The following is a 22,152-nucleotide window of genomic DNA, read 5'->3' as shown; positions in this document are numbered from 1 at the left end:
AGATGGTGAACAGGAAAACACAAACAAGAGGGAGGCCAGGACAGAGTAGCAAGGGGGTGTCACTGGGCATGTGGGTGTCTTAGCAACCATTATGATTCTGACTGATATTTGTATAATTGTAATAATGACAGAGGATTGAAAGAATGGTGTTGATGTTTGTAGACATACAGGTGCTTTTTTAGTGGATAAACAGAAATATAAGTAATGTGGTGGGCAGGGAGTGCTCAGGCACTGGTAGCTGTATTTCCAGAGATGTACATGCCTAGGGCCCAAGGTGAGGGATGGATGTAACTCCCCTCCTTTAGGTATTGCCCAGCTTTGCTCCATTCAGAAAGCCACAAATCATAATTCCTTCTGGTTACTCTACTTTTTCTATAGGTACTGTCTCTGCTCTGCTTTAAGAGGTCTGTGTGGGAAATTTAAAGTCTGTAGTGTATAACAAGACATCCCCTTCTTTATACTTTCTCATATCCTAGGTGTAAAACAAAATGAGTGGGCCTGGTTTTGTCCACAAGCACTGCCACAAAGCTGGAATCAAATAAAAGCAAGGGGGTTTGCTCCCAGGTTATTGAGTATCTACTACTTTCCTAGAGAATCTTAGATTCTCAGTGAGCCCTTTTGGAGGGATGACAGCTTGTGAGTGCCAGGCTGCCTCTGTGTCACTCTGTGGTAGGATGTGACTGGGATGGCACAGAGCAAGTGCTGGTTCTTTGTGACACCCCCTGAGTGATGATGCAGGTGAACTGAGTCCATGCCTGGCTCATTCCACTCATGTGTGCTGCTCTGCAAACCTTCAGCTGCATTAATTCTTATATAAAACCTTCTTGTTTTCTGTGAATCTACTTAAAATTTCAGGCCTTTCCAAGTGAGGCTGTAACATCAAGTGGAGGCGTGTGGAGCTGGGCTTTGGGAGAGCTGCAGGTTGTTGACAGTTCCCTGGTTATTAATGGCCACAGCAAGGTCTCTCAGATTCTGAGAATAGGCCCTGTGTTTGCTTTGGGGGAGACAGCTGACAATGGTGTTTGGTACAGCAATGTGTCTCTGCCTGGCTTTTGATTGACAGTAACACAAACTTGTCCTCCCCCCAGCCAAGGCTTAAACCCAGTGACATTTACAGCAGAGTTAACTTCTCTGGTCTAAGTTTAGGTGGTGATTTTGTGTTTGTCTGCATGTGTGTGCTTTATAAGATAAAAAACCAGGGGAAGCCTTCTGCAAATGAAAATGTAACAGGAATTCCAAACTATGGCTGAATGTGAAAGAGGGAGGTGTTAAACCTTCATGGATTTTCATGGACTAGTTGTCGTAAATTCTCATTTAAGATACCAAAGTGTTGAAAGGTTGTTACCTATTTTGGCACTTTGGGTTGGCTCTCCTGAAGTGTGTGGTAGATATTCATAACTCTGGGACTGTCAGTGTGACTGTGTGGTTTTGGGTTTTCTGGGCAAGCTGAACTTAGAGTTGGCTGGTAGCCTTGGCCCCACCTGTGCACAGCTAATGACATGCTTTGTGGGTGTATGTCCATAAGCCATCTGGAAATAGCATGTGGTCTTAGCTGACTGCTGAGATTTCATTTCTTGTCTTGCATCCCTGTTACTCTTTTAGAAGAGTTTCTTGTTAATGAACATTGTTGCAAGACAGAAATTCTCCTGCTTCCCACAGCAGGCTAGACCAAAAGAGCAGAGGTGGCCTTGAAGGAGGAGGACTAGGAGGGGAAGCCTGTTCTGTTTGAATGTTCAAGCAACTGGTAGCACAGGGAGAGAGGAGCAGATCCTTGTCCAGTGATGGCTGAGCCAGAAATGTCCTGAGCTAATGCAGAACTTAACCCTCTGTTTCCACTTCTTTTAGTCCTTGCTCTTCAAGTTTGCAAGACTGCACCTATGTGAGCAGTGCTAGCAGTGTTTCCATTGTCACTTGGTATTTGTGGAGTGAGCTGCATCTTTTGTCTGTAGGAGACTTGAGGATTTTCAGTTATGTGTGCTTTGCAACCCTTCTGTCCTTTGGCAGGCTGGACACATGGTCTAGTTTCATTCTTGTTAGTGTGATTGTGCATTAGCACTGCAGCACTTCTGAGGAGTAAAGCTCCAGGGTTGGGATCCCACTGTAAACAAATCTGGAACAAGAAAGGCCTTCTGCCTTGAGGTTGCATACAATGAATGATGATACTGAGCAGACCAAGCTTTGCAGCTGTGCTGATGCTGTAATCAGCCATCCTGCCTGCCTGAATGTGGGATTTTCTGGGGCATGGAGTACCAGGGTGAGAGAGAAGAGTTGGTCCATCAACACACCTGTGAATGAAAGGTACTGAGTTCTGGTTGATGAATCTTGTTATTTCAGTAGCTATGTATAGGATAGTACTAAAATCCCTGGACAATTCATGTGACATCTATAAAGATATGAGTGAAAAGATATCTACATCTATAGATACAGATCTCTATGATATCTACCTATACGAATACCTACGATTGGTACTGCCTTGGACAAAAAAGAGGAAATATTTTTTCTTTCCACCACACTTCATCAAATAGAGATGTTTTGAGCCATTTCTAGCTGTATAATGCTCTCCTTGAAGTACTTTGCAGCAGCTTTAAGTTGTTGTTCCTGTGTTGTTTCATGGACCTGTTTTAATGTTGATTAATGTACGGTGCACGGCAGGAATAAAAACAATCTGAGGATCTTTTAACAGACCCCCCTCCAACTGATTTATAGTCACCAAATTTCCTCAGTGTGGCATTTTCTTCTCCTTAGAGAGTGACAGTTCATGTCCACTTGTTCATAATATATTCAGCATCTGTCGACACCCTTCCAGCATGAAGCTGAGCAGAGCCATCTTGTCCAAGGCTGGTAACTGAGCTCTGAGACTGCTGTCAAAAATAAAAGCTGCTGAGCTTGAACCAGATCTGGATATCTGAGAACTGCAAACTGTGAAGGACAGAAGTGACTGAGTTGATAACGCAGAGCACAGCATGCTTTCCCATGTACTGCTTTCCCATGTACTGTGTTTAAGGATTTAGCAAACAATTTTGCTGCTGCTTTAGCATACTCTTTAAAAAACAGTAAAACAAAAATGGCAAATGGAGCCAGAGTGGGAGAGGCACCTCGGTGCTTTTGCCAAACTCACAAGATGCAGACAACTCAGCAGTCCCTGCTGTCTGGTGCTGGTGACAGGACCTCAGCACCCTTGCTGCCCTGTGCTAATGTCAGCTGAGCTGGGCTCTCTCAGCAGCTCTTGGTATCTTCTTCCATGAAAGAAAAAGACACTTGAGAAGTCTGCACAGCTCTGTGTTGAGGACATAGCTGTGATCCTTGGGGAAGAGAGGGCAGCTGAACTCCTCATGTCATTGCCTGCTGTGGGGACATACGTGACTGCTAGCATGGGGACAGCATCTCCTTTCACACTGCTGGGAAATCCATCCCTGATGTAGGCAGTGAAATGTGGAAGGGCCCTCTTCTCCCCAAATGGTGCAGTCAAGAAATGTCATTTGTATTGTACCTGACACAGGTGTGGTGAATGTCCTTCACCTTGATCTGTGCTCTTGGGAGAAAACAGTGAAGCATTCTGGATCTGCCCTTTGCAGTGATGAAAGCATTTGCTGCCAGGCCAACCAGGAGGTCTTGACTTAATCTCTTCGTGGTATCTTCCTTCTGAATATCTCTAAGTTCAGGGTCCATCTAACAGAGCAAATCTGCTCGATGCAGGTGTGTTCACAGGAGCTGTTGCTGGAAGGAGAGAGCTTGTGCTTTGCAATCTGTTCTTAGATGGAAGAACATCTGGGGACTGGTCATATGACTTAAAAAACCTGCTAATTTGTTCAGAAATGTCTTTTCACAACTGACCACTGAGATGATGTTACATTAGGGTCTTGAATAAAATAAGTCTCCTACACTGTCAGTTTTAAAAATCCTTGCAAGCAAATTTTAAACTTTTGCTAGAATAGCTAATAAAAATGCAGGACATACTACTGTTTAGGGAGCAATTCTGTTTGTGGCTTTATTCTTTTCTTTAAAAGAAAAAAATACTTCAATTAACACTTTAGATGGAATAATGAGCTTGGGGTGGAGCTTTTGAATATATTGCAGTGATTTTGGGGAGCTCTTGAGTTTGTGGTTTTGGTTGTAAGTTTGTACTTTTTTGTTTGTTTTGCTGTTGTTTTTTGCTTTAAAACTCAACTGGAGCCATTCAAGAGAAATATGAACAATTTTTTTCCCACTGAAAGTGCTTATCTGAAGTAAAAGCAAGGGAGTACATATACAGCTTGCCCATTTCTTCAAAGAGCTGGTTATTTATAGGCTTTTTGCCAAAGCTGATGCTGCAAAAAATTGACTGAGTCCCTGGGCTTTGTGTACACTTGAGTGTCATCTTTATCTTTTTCCTTAATGAGTCTGTATGAGACTAGAGTCAGCACAGATTAGGGGTACAGAACTTACTGTGCCTTTTGGTTTAGAGTTCTGCACAAGTCCCACTGCTGTGTTCTGGGAAGTCAAGGCTCAACCCATCCCACTGAGATACTTAGCCCAGTTCTGTGGGAAGCAGCAGTGAGCCTTGCAATAATGTAAAGGACTATGAACGTTTTTTTAAACCATTGCATGATTAGAGACAGTGTTAGCAGATAGCCACGCTTCCCAGAGTGGGAGTGGCATAGAGGCAGGGAAATGTCAAAGCCCATTTTAGGTAAGTGATTTGATCACAGCACGGAGGTTGCAGGCAAAGTGTTTGGTACCTGCTTCAGGAAAAATTGAGTATTGTCAGTAGAGTGGGAATGGCCTTGGGAGAAACTGTCATAGGTTCTACTCCAAAAACATAGATGCTTTTTATGTGGGTCCTCAGGGACATTAGTCTTGCTGAGACAGAGAATGGGGTCAGCAGGGGATATTGCAGATTCTGGGAGCAGTAGAAAGAGAAGAGGTAATCCGGGAAATGAAAATCATCCTGGTCTTTTTTCTAGGGCAGAAGATTAACTGGAATTCTGGCCCTGTGTCCGAAAGGACTTTTTATCTTGGGCACAGGGTTCTACCTATGGGTGTAGCAATTTTGACCAGCCAGGCATGTCAGGAGTTCTCCAACAACAGCCTGGAGGACAGCATCTTGAGCAGGAACAGCCTGAGATCCACTAAACCCATGGAGGTAGCATTGGGAGGAATGTCCGAAAACTGGGGTTAGACCTGATTCTTCTCATTTTGGTCACCTATGGTCCTAGGACACTTGATGTCCTGTGTATTTTAAGATGCTGACTTCAGCCTGGTGAAAATTGTTGCCATGAACTTTCTCTTGAGCCCGTTATGGGGAAGGAGGTTTTCCAGGAAATAATTCTGAGTGAGAAAACTGAAACTTGTTTTTTTTTTTTTTTCTACATTGATTACAGAGTGAGAGAGAAGGATGAAGCATGAAAGGCGTTGCAATATGAGCACACTGAGTCATGTTAAACTTGAGAGGTGTGTCCTGAAGGTGCAGGTCATGGTGAGGCTGCTGTTTAACAGCTGTCAGAGGCAAATACTTGAGATGAGCCTTCAAGGCAATGCAGCATGACTGGCTCCTACAGAAATTTTTTAATATAGTGCTATTTAGGGAAGATGATGGTTCTTTGACACATACAAGCTGTTTCTTTGGCTATGTATGTTGTTAGTATCTAGTCACACTTGTTAGTATCTAGTCACACACTCGATATTATATGGAGAAAGGAATGAGATATTTTTGATCTATTTCTTTGGAGATGAAGTGATTGACCTTTGTTGAAGCTGTCATCTTCTGAGTTTGGGAAAGAATAGCTTTGGAAGGACCTTACAAGGTCTGACTATTTTATAGAGTGGGATCAGTCTGGCTTAAGTCACACTTGAGATGCTAGCCTTAAAGTCTTTCATTAGCAAAGGACTTTCATGCAATCTATCTTAATGATTTAAATTCCTCACTGGTAACATTTTTGGGGAGTGTGTACAGAGAATTATCTGTTTAGTCATTTGTGTTTTACAGTATGGCTCTAAGCATGCAAATTCTCACATAGTTTAACTATAGGGACACCTGTGAAAATCAAACTCAGTGTGCCTTGAGCTGAAAACTGGTCATCTCATCTCTCTGTTCCTCTTTCCCATTTGCCAGCTGGAAATGCCAGAGATAAATTTGGTGACTCTGTGACATGCTGACCAAACACTTCCTTACAGCTGAATGTGTGACATTAGACATGGCTTTTCCAGGTCATTCAGGAAGCTTCTAACAAAATGCAGTATTGGACCCTCATTTCCCAACACTTAGCTCTGTAGCAGAGGCAGTGTCCTGTCTTTGTGGGATCTATTGAACCTTGTTTGCAAGTAAGAAGCAAACAAGAACTGCTCTGTCTGTGCCAAGTTTGACATTGCCCTTTCCCATCTTCCGGTGATCCAAGGGCCTTGGTGATTGCCCAGCTATGGGAATAATTTCCTCAATTTAAAATTAAGCATTAATATGTTTGGAGTTTCTTCCTCTCCACCCCCATCTTCTTTTGTCCAGTTGTTTGAAAGAAAGACTTGATTGTGTCAGGCTTGCATGAGGAAAGCCAGGCTGTCCCCAAAACCAGCCTGGAGTCAGGCATGGAGGGCAGGAGGACGTGCCCTTCTCCTGGGGAGGGCTGGAGGGGGAGCAGATTCCCCCTGCTGCTTGTGCTTCTCTCCCTGAATCTGAATGAAATAACCAAAGTATTCCATGAGCACAAGTCTACTTCAGTGAACAAGTCACATTGTATTTGGGCACAGAGAGGCTTAAAAAAGCTTATGAAGCTTCCTTTGTACCTTATTAAGTTGCATGGCTTTGTGCTTTCCATCTGACTTGGACACTATTTCCTTCTCCTCCTGTTCTGAGTAGAATGTCTTCCATGGGATAACAGGCAGCAGCCTGAGATCAAAGGTCTGTTTGTTCTGTTGCTGGTTGACCCATTGACACATGCCAATTTATTGCAATTCAAAATTAGTCACAGTATTTACTGGCTCAGTGCCCATTTGGTGCTTGGAGATTATGCACTGGGGTTGGCAGACACAGCAGCAGTCAGAGGTGTTGTTGATAAGGGGTGGGGAGGTCAGGAGATGGAGTGATTTAGGGGCAGTGGGCCCATGTCAGAAAGTGCAGCCCCTCTCTGATACTGTGGGGGGACTAAGATGTGGACTTGTAGGGCTGAAGTTGCCTGGGTTTGTGCTTGATGACTTCCCCTTCATCAGGGCTGGACCACTCTAAATTCAGGTGTTTCAGAGGCAGATTTAGCTTTGTTTGAAAGCCACAAAATAAATGTGTTTATTTTATTGCCTTCCTGATCATCACTTGCATTCCCTAAACTGGTATTTAGCCTGGGTGACCCATATGCCATGGAAAGTAGGCTTTTGCTAGATTATTGGTTCACATAATGAGTCTACATGGGGTGTGTTGAGAATATTTGGGGTTTCAGGGCTTTTGCTGTGTTGTGGCATTGATATTTCAAAAGGGAGGAAGGGAAAGTGCTGACTGAGGACTGTGGCTGCATTAAGCAGCTGGCATATATTTCTTTATTAGAAAGCATAAATGTGGTTGCAGTTGCTTTTTGAAGCAAAGCAGAATTGCATTTATTTGGTTTGATACTGTTGCTTGGTGCTGACAGCTGCTGCACTGCCAGTAAGTGTTTGTCCTTACTGGGGATTGCTGCTCTATATTAGAATTTGGTGGTCACAGGGCTGATCCAGATCTCCATTCCCTTATCACCCAGTGCTTGAATCAGAGCGCTGGAGACCCTGTGCTAATCGCTGTGGGGCTTGCCCTTCAGGAATGTTTGCACCTGTACAAACCTGGGAAAAAACTGCAACCAGATAAGATGCTTTATTTTGAGTTGTACAAGTTGTGGTATTTAGGTAACGATCAGTCACTGTGTGAATCTAATGGTCTTTGGGGAGAACCTGCAACTTGGATAGCCCAAATCAAATGTTCAAATTTGGTAGGAACAGCTGCTGTTTTTAAAGGCTATTTAATGCCTTGACTTCTCTGACCATTGCTAGCAAAGGCCTCATCTCTGGTATGAGGATTTTCATATTTCCCTTTCACTTCTTCTGTTCTCAAAGTGTAGCAATTCTGAGTTTACTGCAGATGGTTCTGTCCACAACAGCAGATTACAAACACATGTGTGATATGAGAGGAATGTGATTATTTACTGATTTTTTTTAATAGCATCTTGCCTTTGAGGTTCTTAAACTGCTTTTAAAACTTCAATTGAACTCTGAGTTTCCTTGTTTTGTTTGTTGCTTTTATTCAAATGCAGGAAAAACTGAGGCTCTGTGAGTGGAATTTGGCTCTCTTTGGAGATTCTACAGTAGCTGGTCTGTGCCTGTTGATCTTAGTTTATGCAGAGCATTTGCAGGTCTAGCTATAATTATTAGAAGAGACCCGGTTTCTGAGAAACACTGGAAAAGTATTTTGCCTCAGTGAAAAACACTGAGGCAAAAAACACTGGCTGGGATGACAGCCCCATCCTGTCATAGTAAATCAATAAATCATAGTAAATCAGTTTACTATTGCCATTGTAAATCAAGACTGAAACCCACAGCAACACTAGAGCCTCCTCTGAAATCCATTTTGCAAGGTGTTCTGTGGGATTCAGACAAAGTATTCCCTCCTTCACCCTATCTTGCACCATTTTGCAATGGTCCCTGTCCTTAGCAGGGCCAGCACTCCTGAGGTCAAGGGCAGACCAAGGAGCCAGGCCATGGTTGCTGCTTGATCTCTGAAATGCCATATCCATGCCCGCTTCTGGTGTGGTTTGCGCCAGACAGCAGCTGACACATCACACCATCTCTGATCCGCCCGAGATCTGGGAGCTGCGGTGGACTCCTGTCTCCTGCCCTGGTAAAGCTGCTCCATTAATAGCTATCAAAGAGCCTGAAGTTTCCATCCCAACTTTATCTGGCTTTGCAGTGAGCTGGAGGATTAAAGCTGTGGCAGGGGAAGGGAGGGAGCGGCTGCGGCTCACCCGGAATAGCCTGACCTATGACGGCAGTGCCAGCCTGGGGAGGGGAGCTGTCCTGTGAGCTCAGGAGTTATTAGCAGTGAGCACAGACATGTCTGCAGTCAGCAGCACGCCCTGGGCCAGCTGCTCAATCCCTGCCTGCTTCAGGGAGTCCAGGGGGATTTGTTAGTATGGCTTGCCAGCACAGCTCTTGGATGGGGGAACTGGGAGTAGGCTGGAGGGCCAGCATTGAGGCGCCGTCCTCCGTGCTGCTCAGATGGCTTGGGGTTTGACCTCTGGGCTTTGTGCAGGGCAGATCTGGCTATGAGGGAGAGCATTGTGATGAGGTAACCACTGTCCTGCTGCAGCCCAGGGCTGTTGTCTCTCTGCTGCATCATAGCAGGTAAAAAAAGGGATCATTGTATGGCTGGGGCTTGCCCACAGGGCCAGCTGGCAGACATGGGGCACGAGCCTTCATCTACTTGGGGAGTAGTGTAGGAAGCAAGAAAAGGGATTTTTTTTTTTTGTGTAGCCAGGGATTCACTTCTCACAGGCTCTCTCTTGTACCTGATTTTGTTTTCCTTGCTTTATTTCTCTGCAGGCATCCCCAAGTCATCTGTTTCACCCATCCCTTGTCACCACTGGAATCACACAGGGTTTCTCCTCCCTTCCTCTCTCCCCATTCAGAGCTGCTCGTCACCTGTTACAGCAGGAGCTTTTTCCTTAGAGATAGGCTGGGAGTCAGAGCTCTTTGCAGTGCCCAGTGTTTTACAGAAATTGTACAGAGCGCCTCAGCACAGTGGAACAAGATTTTCCCGGCTGGCCAGATGATCCCAGACTAAGTGTGCCTGTTCCCCAAGGGGCAGTAGAACTGGAAATTAACTCCTTGGATATGATGGAAGCAGGCATGTGGCTCCATAATGAATAGTCTGTGAGTGCTGCTCAGTGTTTTACACCAGGAAGCACTGAGGCTGTTCTGAGTCTTTGACCCTGGTGACATACTCCAGATTCCTCCCAGTTAAATGCTCTCCTTCCCTCCCCTCCAGGCCTGAAAGCATCACATCTTTTGAACAGCCAGACAGATGCATTGCCCTGTAAAAATCTCCTTTGTATCTCCAGTAATTCTATTGATCTGCACATTGAGAGAGAATGTAATTCTTCTTTGGAATTTACAGCTTGCATACTTTATTTTATCAGTGATGGGTGCTATTGGTGTGCCTGCTCTTTGGACACCTAGAAAGTCACCCAGCAGGTGGGAAACCCCTGCTCCATAGATCTGACAGCCTAGGGGAGTGCAGCTGAACAACATCTGGAGGAGATACCACTTGATGAGAAAGATGAGGCCATACTGAACTTGTGTCCTGCTGGCATGGCAGAGGAATGTGTAACCTCAGCAGCAGTGCTGCTATGGGATGTGCTCCCCTTTGCTGGAGTGGATGGGCACAGGAGACACCAGCGTCTGGTGCACAGGACTCTGCCAGTACAAACAACATTGCTACTTCTCTCTCCAGCAAGCTCCTACGTGCCAAGGATTTGTGAGGAAGAAGGGAATATTCATGCTGTCTGTGTCCTGCTGTGTAGATGGATTTACCAGGCATTTGTGGTTGCAGTGTTTGTTGAGTTGTACTCAAAATTCTGGTGGTCCTTGGTTCAGCTCTTGGTGACAAAGAGGGTGCTCTTTTTCTGTGTGTCCTTTTCCCTCCTTTTGCTGACACTGGAATACCTCAGCAATTTCTGGAGGTGAAGAGAAGCTGTTGAACAGAGGAAGGATGAAAAATAGTGATTCCCTCCTAGACATTTAATTCCAGCTGAAATAAGGGGATTTAGGAGCTGAATGCTGAATGACTGCGCTATTTATCAGATCTTCCACTAGAGTCCGTTACTGTGGTCAGGGGTGAGATGGCAATATCCATTCCTGTGTTGAGGAGAGAGAAACTGAGATTAGCCAAATAGGCATAACAGGTGTTCTCCACCTCAACAGTATAAAAAACCATGAGAATGGGTCAGTAGGTGCATGGCCAGTTGGACTAAATTATTATTGTAGGTCACTTCAAATTGAAAATATTCTATTTTACATCCTGTTACACGATCCTTTTCAATTCCATTTTGGGGAATAATCATGAAAGACTGATCTCTGCCTTGCAGGGGAAAAATTCTCTCTGTGTTCTCTGAGAAGATCCATGGGTAGCAAAGGCAGCTGGAGGAAACTGGTTTGGGTGACTGTCATGGCTCTCTGGCAGTCCCTCAGTCTTGGAACAGTTAGTAATGGTCTGCATGAAGACCTGGTGTCAGTAACAGGGACCTGTTTTTTTGCCTTAATCCCCTTTTCCCCAAAAGAAGCTGAATTTACAGCTGGGGTCTGTGGGTAAAGGGCTGTTGTGCTGTGCTCAGCAGAGCAAGGGGGACTCCAGCTTTCCAGACCCTTTTGCCTCTTGGGCACTGGTGCCCTTTCCAGACAGGGCTGCCTCACTCATTGAGGTGCTCCCTCAGCTCCCTTTCTAGCTCACCTCTGGCTCACCAAAACCTCCTGTGGCTGAGGGCTGGGAGGGCTTTTCTCTGGTTTCACTGTTCCTGTGAAACAAGGCTTTTTTTGCCTTTTTTTTTTTTTTGGTATGGTTAGGTTTTAGTTTTGATTCAGAGATATGGTATAATCAGCATTAACCAATTACAGGGTATATCCCAGTCTCCCTGCAGCTGGAGTTGCTTGGGGCATGGCAAATAGCTGCTGCCCTCCTCCACAGGTTTGCCCAGACCTCTTGTGATGGATGTACCTGCCAGCCCAGAACATGAAATGCTGTTTTGTTCTAAGCCTGGGAGCAATCCACTTAGCTGCACAGAGAGGGAACTAAGAGAGAAGGGTGATAAGAGAAGTAGCCTGATAAGGATTTTTGTACAGGCTGTGGGGAGCTGTGCTGTGCAGGGATGTGGCTGCTGACACTCTCAGAAGTGACACTTGGCCTGAGTGTCTCACAGATTAGTGGTGTAAGGTCCCCAATGGCTCTCAGCACCAGCTCTTGCCAGGCATGGGCAGAGTGAGAAAAGGTGGAAGGAAGGCGGGACTTTCAGTGCTCCAGCCACTCTCCCTCCCTCCCTGAGATCGCTGCACAACTCTCTCTGTTTGAGGCCAATCCTGCTGTTCTGGGAGCAGAACCCCACCCTGTCTGGACTAGGCACTAGTGTTAAATCAGGACAAATGTAACTGCACAACACAAGGCATATTAGGGATGTGGTTTGTGTCTTGCTGGTTCAGGAGATAACTGGATTGCTGTTGCCTTGTCTGCAAAAAAACATTGCATCAGTGAAAGAGAAGCCTCAGTCATGCTCTTCAGTACAGCAGACTGTAAGGGGTCTGAGTTCTTCCTGACTCATCTGTAAATCTTTTTTCAAACTATGATTGTGTGGAAAAATATTCTGAAAATCCTGAGCACAAGAATAAGGGTGACTTTTTAACTTTGGCCTTGGGACCAAAAACGTGCAACTGTTTTTATGCTTTTCTGTATCTGTGTTTAAAGTCTCCTTTCTCCTCTCTCTCTGCAGGTCCTTCAGAAGCTTGGTAAAGCAGATGAAACAAAAGATGAGCAGTTTGAACAGTGTGTGCAAAACTTCAACAAACAGCTGGTAAGATAATTGTCAATATGTAATTGCACCCTGGGTTTCAGTATTAGCCTCCAGTCATCTGCTGCAATGCAATTAAAGGCCATTAAATTAAACAATGACATAGACCTGTTGAAGTGACCCATAACTCATAACTTCTCACTTACAAGAAATGACATTGTGGCTTCCAGGGTCTCTTTCATGGAATCAGTGGGAGAATCATAGAGCATGCTGAGATGGAAGGTGCCCATCAGGATCATAAGTCCAATCCCTGTGCAGGACACCCCAAGAGTCACACCATGTGCCTGAGAGCATTGTCCAAATCCTTCCTGAGCTCTGTCAGGCTTGGTGCTGTGAAAATGTCCCTGAGGAGCCTGTCCCAGTTCCCAACCACCCTCAGGGTGAAAAACCTTTTCTTGATACCCAGCCTCAATCTCCCCTCCTCAGCTTCATCCTGTTTCCTCAGTCCTGTCACTGGTCACGAGAGTGAAGAGATCAGTAAAAATAATGAAGAGATCAGTAAAAATAATGCTTGTTCTAGACTCAATTTTACAAAAAGAAATAGCTCGAGCAGAACATTTTCTTCGGTTAGCAGCTGCTTTGTAATGTAATTTTTGCTGCTCTGCTGGAAGCAGAGATATAAGAGCAACATTGTGTCACTGAACGAGGGATAAGTTGGGAAACAGATTAGAAATAAAAAAGTAAAATGGAACAAGGCAGTTTCAGTTTCCCAAGCACAGTGTAGGGCAGAAGAGACAGAGAAAGCAAATGCTGAAAAGGGAACATCCTTCCATGGCTAAGACCTAAATCTGACTTCTTCCCCATACTTGCACAATCACTGTGTCAGGCCTGAGTCATTATTCTTCTGCGTGTCTGCCTCATCCCCAGTATTTTAGGGCACAGAAATATTTTAACAGTGTAGCAATTTTCCCCCACCCTCCTACTTCCACAGCAGTAGGTTTCAATCTTCAACTGGGTGTGTTTTGTTTTATTTTTTTTTCTAGAGCTTTCAGCCTCCCAGCCGGGAAAACACCAGTTACCTTGTGGATTTTGCTGGTGCTGGTTGGTAGGGGAAGCATTGCTTCTGTTTTGTGGCAGGAAATGTGTGCCACAGCGTAGCTCAGGTGGTGCTGAATAAATGTTACTCTTTTGTGGCTTGACACATTTAGGACCTTTTTCTAGAGCTGTTAGCGGCAGCTGCATCGTGTCTGTTGAGACTCAGCAGATGTGGTGGTGTCGCAAAACCAGCTGAGCAGGGATTTGCCACAGCTGAATGTAATGAAAATCCTTCAGTCTGGCTTTGACTTATGTGTAACCAGAGCTGATTGCAGATTCCTGGACACTAATGCTCCTTCTCTTGGCAGCAATAGCAGCTATTGCTCCAGAAGTCCATGCAGCATGTCCAGCAATGATACTGTTTTGTAGGCAGCAGAATATATTTTAACTGCTTTCTGACAATGTGACATTACCAGACACGACTTTTTTGGTATAATTTTTAAGCAATTAAGAAATAACCTTTATAAATGAGAAATACAAAAACCATCAGATTCACATTTCTAGTTGTGACTCTCTGGGATGGCTTTTTCAATTTCCAAAGCCCTAAGTTCCAGTGAGGAGCCTGTTAAGAAGCACTGCCTCTTGTATCCCTTGCATCTGAATTCTTTCTCCTTTTTTGTGGAGCAGACCATGAACTAAATTCTCCAAATAATCAATCAAAGAAGCTGGAGGCTGCTCTGCATTTGCTGCTTGGGGTCTGCTGGTTTTTCTTAGGCTTTCAGTTTCCCTATTACTAAAATAAATGCAGACAATGCCTGTTTTACAGGGCAAACCATGAGTGTGAGTTACCTGGATTCTTAGGATATCCAGAGCTGAGGGCTAGGGGAATAAAAAATTAGCTTTATATACATATATACAAACTTCTTTATATTTTAATATGTATTAGGTGTGTGTAGTATAGTTATCTTTGAGATTTCTGTGACCTTTCATTACAAACTGCTCCAGTGGGGAATGGAGGTCTGGAGGAAAGCTGACCTGTTGCTGCAGGCTGGCGACAGGACAGCGCTGCTCTCTTGTGGAACTGGCCAGGGTGTGAGCAGGCATTGACCTTGTTCACTGGCTGATTAGAGGCTCCTCTGACTCTAATGACTGTGCTGGATCACTTTGACACATGATGCTGTGTGTGGTCTGCTGAGGAATGGAGTGCAGGTCTAAAAATCAGTCATTTTCAACCAAGGTGTTTGTGGGTCTCTCAAATAGTGGTTGAGTGGACATAAGGGAAGGCACTGGACTTCCTAACTCCGTCCATCAGGTTCATATAAGAGCACCACTCTGAGGTCCCTGAATGGTATGAACTTTTTTGGCTCAGATGGATCTGCTTTGTGGCAAAAGAGCTGGAGAGAGCTGCGCAGCTGCAGCTGCGTCTCCTGAAGGCTTGACAGGCAGCAGAACTGCCCCTCACTACTCCCTCATGGAGATTCTTTGGCTATTTACCTTCCCAAATGGCCATTTGAAGGTTCCCTCCTTTTTCACTTTCCCAGTGTCACTTGTGTTCAGTCACTGGCGCGAGGATCTGTCCCAGATGCTGACCTGGGAGCAAGAGTCCTGCTATAAAGGTGCAGCTCAGCCCGTGCCTGAGGTGTGCCAGGCTTTGCCTTCTCTTGCCCTGAGCTGAAGTACTCACTGGAGGGACAGTGTGAGGCTGGTGGTAGCTCTTACACCTGGCACCAGGTGTGTTTCTACCTGGCAGAGCTGCTGGGTTCTGATACCCTTCATGAGCTGCCACTTGTGTGGAAGTTCTGGGCTGGTTTACACCTTTCACACCGAGCCCATGAGAGGGAAGCTGCTGCTGGCACAGGCTGCACCCACCTCTGCCTGCACCACACTGTGGTGGGCACAGCCCCTGCTGCAGGGCAGGCACTGGGGACATTTGCTGTCACAGGGTAGGTTCCCATTGCAGTCAGTAGCTCAGAGAGGGTTTCTTCCCTGACAAGAACCCTTCAGACCCAGCAGTTTCCATTTCAGCCCTATGTGACAAAGCAAGCTTAACAGCCTCGCTGTGGTACCCTAGGGTGGAGCTTCCCTCCCAGAGTTCATGCTCTGTGTTAACAGCTCTGAAGTTTTGCTGAGGGGGGGTTACCTGGAGCTGTTGTTTCAGTGCTTCCCCTCCCTGTAATTACACAGTCTGCTCTTCCAGCCCTACATTAATCTAATCTGGAACAGGACATATCTCCTGCCCCCTCAGATGTCAAATGTGCACTGAGTGCGCAGCTGGGTTTAAACATCAGCAAGAGGTGACTGAGAGCACTCCAGCTGCAGGATGCAGCACCACTGGTGAGGATGCCTGGAGAGCACAGAAGGCTGGTTCTGCATTGCTGCATTTGCGTACTCCACTTTTCAGCCCTACCTTTTCCAGGAGATCTATCTAAAAATATTGACTAGACATTTAAATGTGGTGCTGCTTTTCTGCTCAGAGGATACTTTTGTCTCCATGGCTTTGGAACTGGGTATTGAGACTTGAAGAGTTCTGAGTTTGGCTTGTGTCATTTGCTGCTGTGGCAGGATTAGAGCAAGCATGCACACAATTTTAGAAGTGGCTTCTGATTTTAGATGTTACAGTTTTGAATGTTACTGCTCCAGACATTGCAGTGCCCAAGTGTGTAGTGGGCAAGTTCTGCAGAGGACTTTCCCTGCTGACAGCTTTTTATAACCTACAAATTTATGTGAGTTTGTTTGAAATTTAGTTATTCTTAAAAATGATACAGCAGGATGATAATGTATCCATTGGTGGGACTTTGCATATCTTGTGCAAAACAAGAATGCAGAAAAGAGAACCATTGCACCTCATAGCCTGCTATCGTTTTTCTCCTTCCCAGTTTGTGCCCCATTGAGGGGGCACCCCAGCATAATGACTTTTGATAGCTGAAGCCAACTCCAGAGACTGGGAGCTCACGGGACATCTTCAACAGCTGCCTCAGAGCTACTGACTTCAAAAGCAGATGTTTCCCATCAGCTCTCCCCACCACTCAGGCACCTCTTGTCTCAACTGAGCTCATGCTGAGATCCTTTGTGTTCCCAGTGCAGCTGTGCTCTCTAAGCAGAGGCTAAATCTGCCCAGCTGTTGAAGTGGCAGTGATAGCATAGCTTTGTGAGAAATCCCTCTGCTTCCAGCAGCATGGCCCAAATTGTTTTCCATGCCTCGAAAGTTCTGGATGAGTTCACATTTGTTCTTTTCCTACTGCCATCAGCAAAGGAAATGAGGGATTGGAAAAAGCTGGCCAGTTTTACAAACAAAGTCTTCTGGTCTGGGGAAGCATTGGGAACTGACCCAAAGAGAGTACAAGAGGAGAGGAGTTACATTTGCTGCAAAAGTCCTACAAGTTCCTAGAACACAGAGCAAAAAAATACAAAAAATGCGATGGCTTGAAGTTTCATGTGATCGTAGGACTGGTGTGTAGCCTGTCTGCCAGACCAGTTTTCTTTAGTTATAAATGCTTGAGTGCTTCTTACAGACTCTCCTTAGCTGAGAGAATAACTGCTATCTCCTTACGTTGGCAGTCCGAAGGCACGAGGCTGCAGAAGGACCTCCGCACTTACTTGGCTTCTGTCAAAGGTAAGGTCTGCACCAGCTGAGGTTTGTTCCCTTCCAGTGCCACCTCCCAGGGAGGTTTCTGCAGCCTCCCCCTCCCTGCTGTTACCCCAGGCATGAGTTGCAGCTTTGTTAGGGGGGGAATCTTTCAGAGTCCTTTAGGACCAGCTGGGGATGCTTTGATGCCAAACACGTGGTGGTGTCTTAGCAGATGGACCTCCACATGTTCTTCTAGGGGAGGATGGACACAAAGGGCTTGATGCAGCTGTACCCTTGGTTCCTTTCTCCCTCTGGTTACCTTCCATCTCCATTTCATCAAGGGTCAGACATTTAATAAGGCAGAGCTCAGCATCTGTTGTAATGCTCCTGTGCCTCTGGGTAAGGGTTAAACTGTGACGAACACATTATTTTCTTCTTTGTCTGAACAGTTCCCTCTTCTTTCCTAGCTATGCACGAGGCCTCCAAGAAGCTGACAGAGTGTTTGCAGGAAGTTTATGAGCCAGATTGGCCTGGGAGAGATGACACAAATAAAATAGCAGAGGTAAGACTTTGTCCAGGATGTGGGGATGTCCAGACTTGCTCTGTCAGCAGAGATGAGCTTTGGAAGCTGTGTCTGTGCACCACATTTCTTCAGGCATAACACTTTGCAGAAGAATTGGAGACAAACACAGCACTGTGAGGAAAGGAAGGCTGGAAGGATGTGCCCTGTATTTTTGTAGGAGATTGTTGCCAAATGCTTGTACATTACACAGAACTGAACACTTATGCCCAGAGGCTGTTTGTTTCCCCTGAGTGGCTAAACGGGGACAGAGGATTCCAACAGAAACTCAGGAGGGCCAGCTGGGTGTACTGCTTATGTTCTGTGTAAGAGAAAGGAGCAGATAAAATCATGGCTAAAGCTCTCAGAGCAGCCAGTTGTGTAGCTGCCATAGCCCCTCATGGCAGCACCACCAGCTGCCTTGTTCCAGTTGCTCCCTTGTTTGGCTGAGCCATGTGTCACCCCCACTGCAGGTGTTGTCATCCCTTGGCGAGGTGATGCCTGTGCAGCTTGCCCAGGTGTTTCCTGTGGAGCTCAGGGCCCAGCCTGGCATTTGGCAGCTTGGATCCCCTTGGCCTGTGCCTGGGGTGGATCCAGCTGGAGGCAGCAACCTCTGCTCTCTTGCTCAGCTGTTCTGCTGAGCAACAGCTGTTCCAGTTCAGCTCTCTGGATTCATTTGCCATGAGGCTGCAGGACTGGGCTTATCTGCAGCTGTCTGTGCCATTGGAGAAGTGGTGAAGGAGTAAACAGGAGAAGGATTCTTTCCTTCTCCTTCTTTCCCCTGCAGAAAATCTCACCTGAAATAACATCTGTATCTTGCCCAGGAAATAATGACTTCAAAGCAGATAATTCAAACAAAATCTGAATGTTTCCAGGTCAGTTTTTTCATTAACATGGAAAATTAGGAAGTGCTGTTGCAGTAAATAATGGAGTTGTATTTCAGCTGGTTTGACTACGCAGTCTCTGTTGGCCTTGTTTTTTTTCCTGAGCAACTGTGGTGCCTCCTGAGACATTGACCCTTCAGAAAACTTGAGCCAGAGACATCAAAGGGGACATGAATCCTAGAACTAACTGTAGCTACCCTTTGGGTCTGCAAGAATATTTCCAGCTGTCCACTTTCCCTTTTAATTCCTTATTTATAGTTTGCTTGTGAGAAGGTGAGAGAGAAGAATTATTCCTGCTAAATAAAAAGCACAAAGTGGGAAGTTTTCCTGAATGTTTTAGCCAAAACCCTTTGTTCATGTGGAAAAACAGGAGAGAGGGTAATTTTCACCTAATTCAAGGTGTTGATAGGAAATCGCTGTGCCTGAGTTAAGGTCAAGGATGAAGTGGGCACAGCTCAAGGTGAAAGCCTTGGCTGTGGCTTCCATTGGGCTGTGGAGGCAGGAGGTGTGAGATTGATAGTGTAGCTTTCTGTTGTTCATGATTATCCAGGAAGCTGTGTTGCAATGAAAACCAGAAAATAGTGGCTTGTGGTGTCAAGTGTCCCTTTTTTGTAGCTGCTGGGAGAAGGAGGCAAAACCAGCTTGGCAATTACCTTCCATTGTAGAGATTTGAGTTTAACATTGCAGGGGAAAGATAGGGCTTCAAAGGCATTCTGTCCTTGGAGAGGTCACCAGAATTAGCAGCATGAGGCTTTGCCATTTCTGCCAAGATCTCTGTTATCATTAGTTTTCCAAAGAACTTACTGTTTCTTAAGAGCTCTGAATGCCCAAGATTGTTGGCTGTCGCACTCACAGAGAAAAACAGAAATGTGGAGCCCTGTGTTCTTAATAGTTAACTCATTACTTTTGGTTTTCAGAACAATGATCTCCTGTGGACAGATTTCCATCAGAAGCTGGTGGATCAAGCACTTCTGACCATGGATACATACCTTGGCCAATTTCCAGATATTAAAGTAAGATTCTCTTCGAACTATTTGATCTAGAGACTCGCAGCAGATAAAAGCTCTGAAGATCAATTTCTTATATCTGCTTTAGGAGAGTGTGTACTGGGCTTCTCCAAGGTCTTCTTTAAAAGCAGCCAAGATCTTTGCAGCCCTGGGTTAATTGAAAATGTCTTGTTCTAATTTTGGGCTTAAAATGAGAGTGAAGATTCCAGGGGAAAGATGCTGAAGAGAAAATAGAAGTGTTGAACAAGAGGATCCATGAAATTCCCTACTGCATCAGAGTGCAGGGGGAGCAGTGTCAACAAAAGCTCAGAAGGTCTCAATCTCTTTTTGTCCTTTTGTCTTACAACTTTCTTGTAAGCAGAAAAAATTGAGGAAGCAGTTAGTGCCAAATGTACTTTATGAATAGAGGCTGGTGTGGAAGGCAAATTTCTGTGGGTCCTTGAAGTCTGCTGTGTTTGTACCCAGCTTTTTTCAGGGAAGGGAGAGTGCTGGATGGGTGTCTTTTTGGGAGAGAATGTATCCAGGGACCAGGGTTTGAATGCTGGCCTGTGACCTTCCCTTCCCCCACAGCTATCTCCTCTGTTCATTTGGAGGTTATGCAGGAAATGTCTTCACCATATGGAAGCACAAGTAATGATATCACCATATGGGAAGTATCAGCTTGGCTCCTTTCCAGTGAGAGCAGCCCTTTCCCCAGCACAAGTCTCTTAAAACCTTTGTCAATATTTATTGCTTCAGGAGGACTGTGCTGTATCAGATGGGGGCAGGTCACAGGCTTGTAAAATGAGCCCTGAACAGCAGTGGCCTTGTCTCCTGGGACTCCCTGGGTTTGCTTCATTTTTCCAGCCTGTTCTGCCCCTGGAATTCTGGGGTGGGGAAGGGCTGGGGCTTTCCAAACCCCTGGAGGCTGTAGGGCTGATCTCTCTGGGATGTGATGCCATGGGCCTCAGTCAAAGTGCACCCTGTGCTGCTTCCTCAGCTGGATGCCTTACTTTGGGCTTGCTGTAGACTCAGGCTTTGGCACTCCTTTGGTCCAAATCACATTTTATCAGTTGTTGAACATTGCTAGCTACACAGAAGTATAGCTAGGCCTCACATAAAGAATTAGCATTCTTGAGATTTGCAGGCAAAAAAAATTAAAAAATTCCCTGTCTCATGTCATTTACAGAATATTTGAGTTGGTTTTTGTTGTTGTGGTATTAGTTTTCTGGTTTTTGTTTTCCACAAAATGAAATTTTTTGCTTTTCCTGGAATTCTGGCATTACTCTGGTAAAATAAGTTGATTAATGGAGAGAAGATGATTTTAATTTTGTTGTGAAAAGGCCTGTTTTTATTAATAGCCTAGTAATTAAAATGTTTGAGTTAGATCATGCATGTGCTATTTTTTTGTTACATTCTAGCATGTTCTCAATCAATCTTTACTTGAGGGGCTGTAAAAATTCTCTTGGATTCTTTGGACTTGAAAAGGGATCTGCAGCAGGAGTGTGAAAACAGAGCATGCCTTTAGTAAGGAATTTTTGTGTGTTAAAGAAAATAATTTATCCAGTGTTGGAAGTTAACCCCTGAACAAGGCCTCTCCATCTTCTCTAACTTGAAAAAGTACTTTAAACTTTCTTTGCAGGTCAGTGTCTGTAGTTCTTGGAGTAGGACTCTTCTTGCATTTTTTTTGTCGGTTTTTCACAACATGCAGTAATAGTACAGGTCTCTGCAGTGAGCCCAGAGAAGATAAACTACAGCCCAAGTTCTGAATAGCTGTGGAATTAGGGATTTTCTGTCTAGCACTAAAACTAGCTGTAAAACCAAATATCAGTAAAGAAGGGTGTGGAGGGCAGAAGTTTTTTGTGACGGCTTGGGTTTGTTAATTTGAGCCTCCTTAAAAAAAAATGGATTAATTGCAAAGTAATGAAGTCTGCTGGAGTTCAGCTGTTACATTTGGGTGATGGTGGGTCCCTGCAGCTGTCCTGGAGTGATAGGAGGGAGCCTTGAGTCTTCCTAACAATCCTGTTAGTGCCACCACTGGCAGTGGTGTGCTCAGTGGTTACTCCAGGAGAGCTCACACCCTGTGTGTCTGTACCTTGCAGCATTTCCCTGTACTCCAGGGAAGAATGAAACAGAAACATGGGGGTGTTAGAAGTTTGGGAGCTGCATAAACATGGAGGGGTGACTTTGTTTGAACGATGGGTGACATTGAATCAAACTTCCTGGTGGGTAGCCTGAAAACTGAAGTGTCTGTGTGGCCATGTCAGAGGTGGGGAGAACTCCAGCTATCTCTACCAGGCTGACCTGGGGGCAAAGTGGTATCTTAAATCCCAGATGGGGTCATGTTTCCTCTGGTCTGTTTGTAAGATGCATTAAGCTGCAGATCAGGTTGCTCTGCAGCTGGAAGCCCCCTCCAATACCTTGTCTTCTGGCTGGCACTGTGGTGTTTGGGAGGTGTCTCCTAGTGACCTCAGCTGTGGGGTGGCTCAGCTTCTTCGTGACTCCTCTCTTGGAGTGAGCTGTGCATTTAGAGGAGAGTTTGGGAGTGCATGTGGCTGAGATCCTGCAGCTCTGCTGTGACTCACCCAGAGCTGCAGCAGTGTTTGCTGGAGGAGCAGATCAGTGTGTGTGGGAGGTG

General features: G+C 45.3%; 1 protein-coding gene across 19 annotated transcripts in view; it reads left to right on the top strand.

Annotated features, from left to right (window-relative positions):
- Positions 1–22,152, top strand: part of BIN1 (bridging integrator 1) — a 90,124-nt gene that overhangs the window by 24,589 nt on the left and 43,383 nt on the right. For all 19 annotated transcript variants that reach the window (XM_063161837.1, XM_063161834.1, XM_063161831.1 and 16 more), the window contains exons 2-5: positions 12,465–12,545; positions 17,076–17,130; positions 17,553–17,647; positions 19,446–19,541. In XM_063161837.1, the coding sequence (XP_063017907.1) occupies positions 12,465–12,545; positions 17,076–17,130; positions 17,553–17,647; positions 19,446–19,541 (327 nt within the window). The remainder of the gene's footprint in view (positions 1–12,464; positions 12,546–17,075; positions 17,131–17,552; positions 17,648–19,445; positions 19,542–22,152) is intronic.

This window comes from Melospiza melodia, chromosome 8, assembly GCF_035770615.1.
Source record: "Melospiza melodia melodia isolate bMelMel2 chromosome 8, bMelMel2.pri, whole genome shotgun sequence".
NCBI lineage: Eukaryota > Metazoa > Chordata > Aves > Passeriformes > Passerellidae > Melospiza > Melospiza melodia.
Note: the sequence above shows the minus strand (reverse complement) of the source record. Positions and strands in the feature narration are given on the sequence as shown.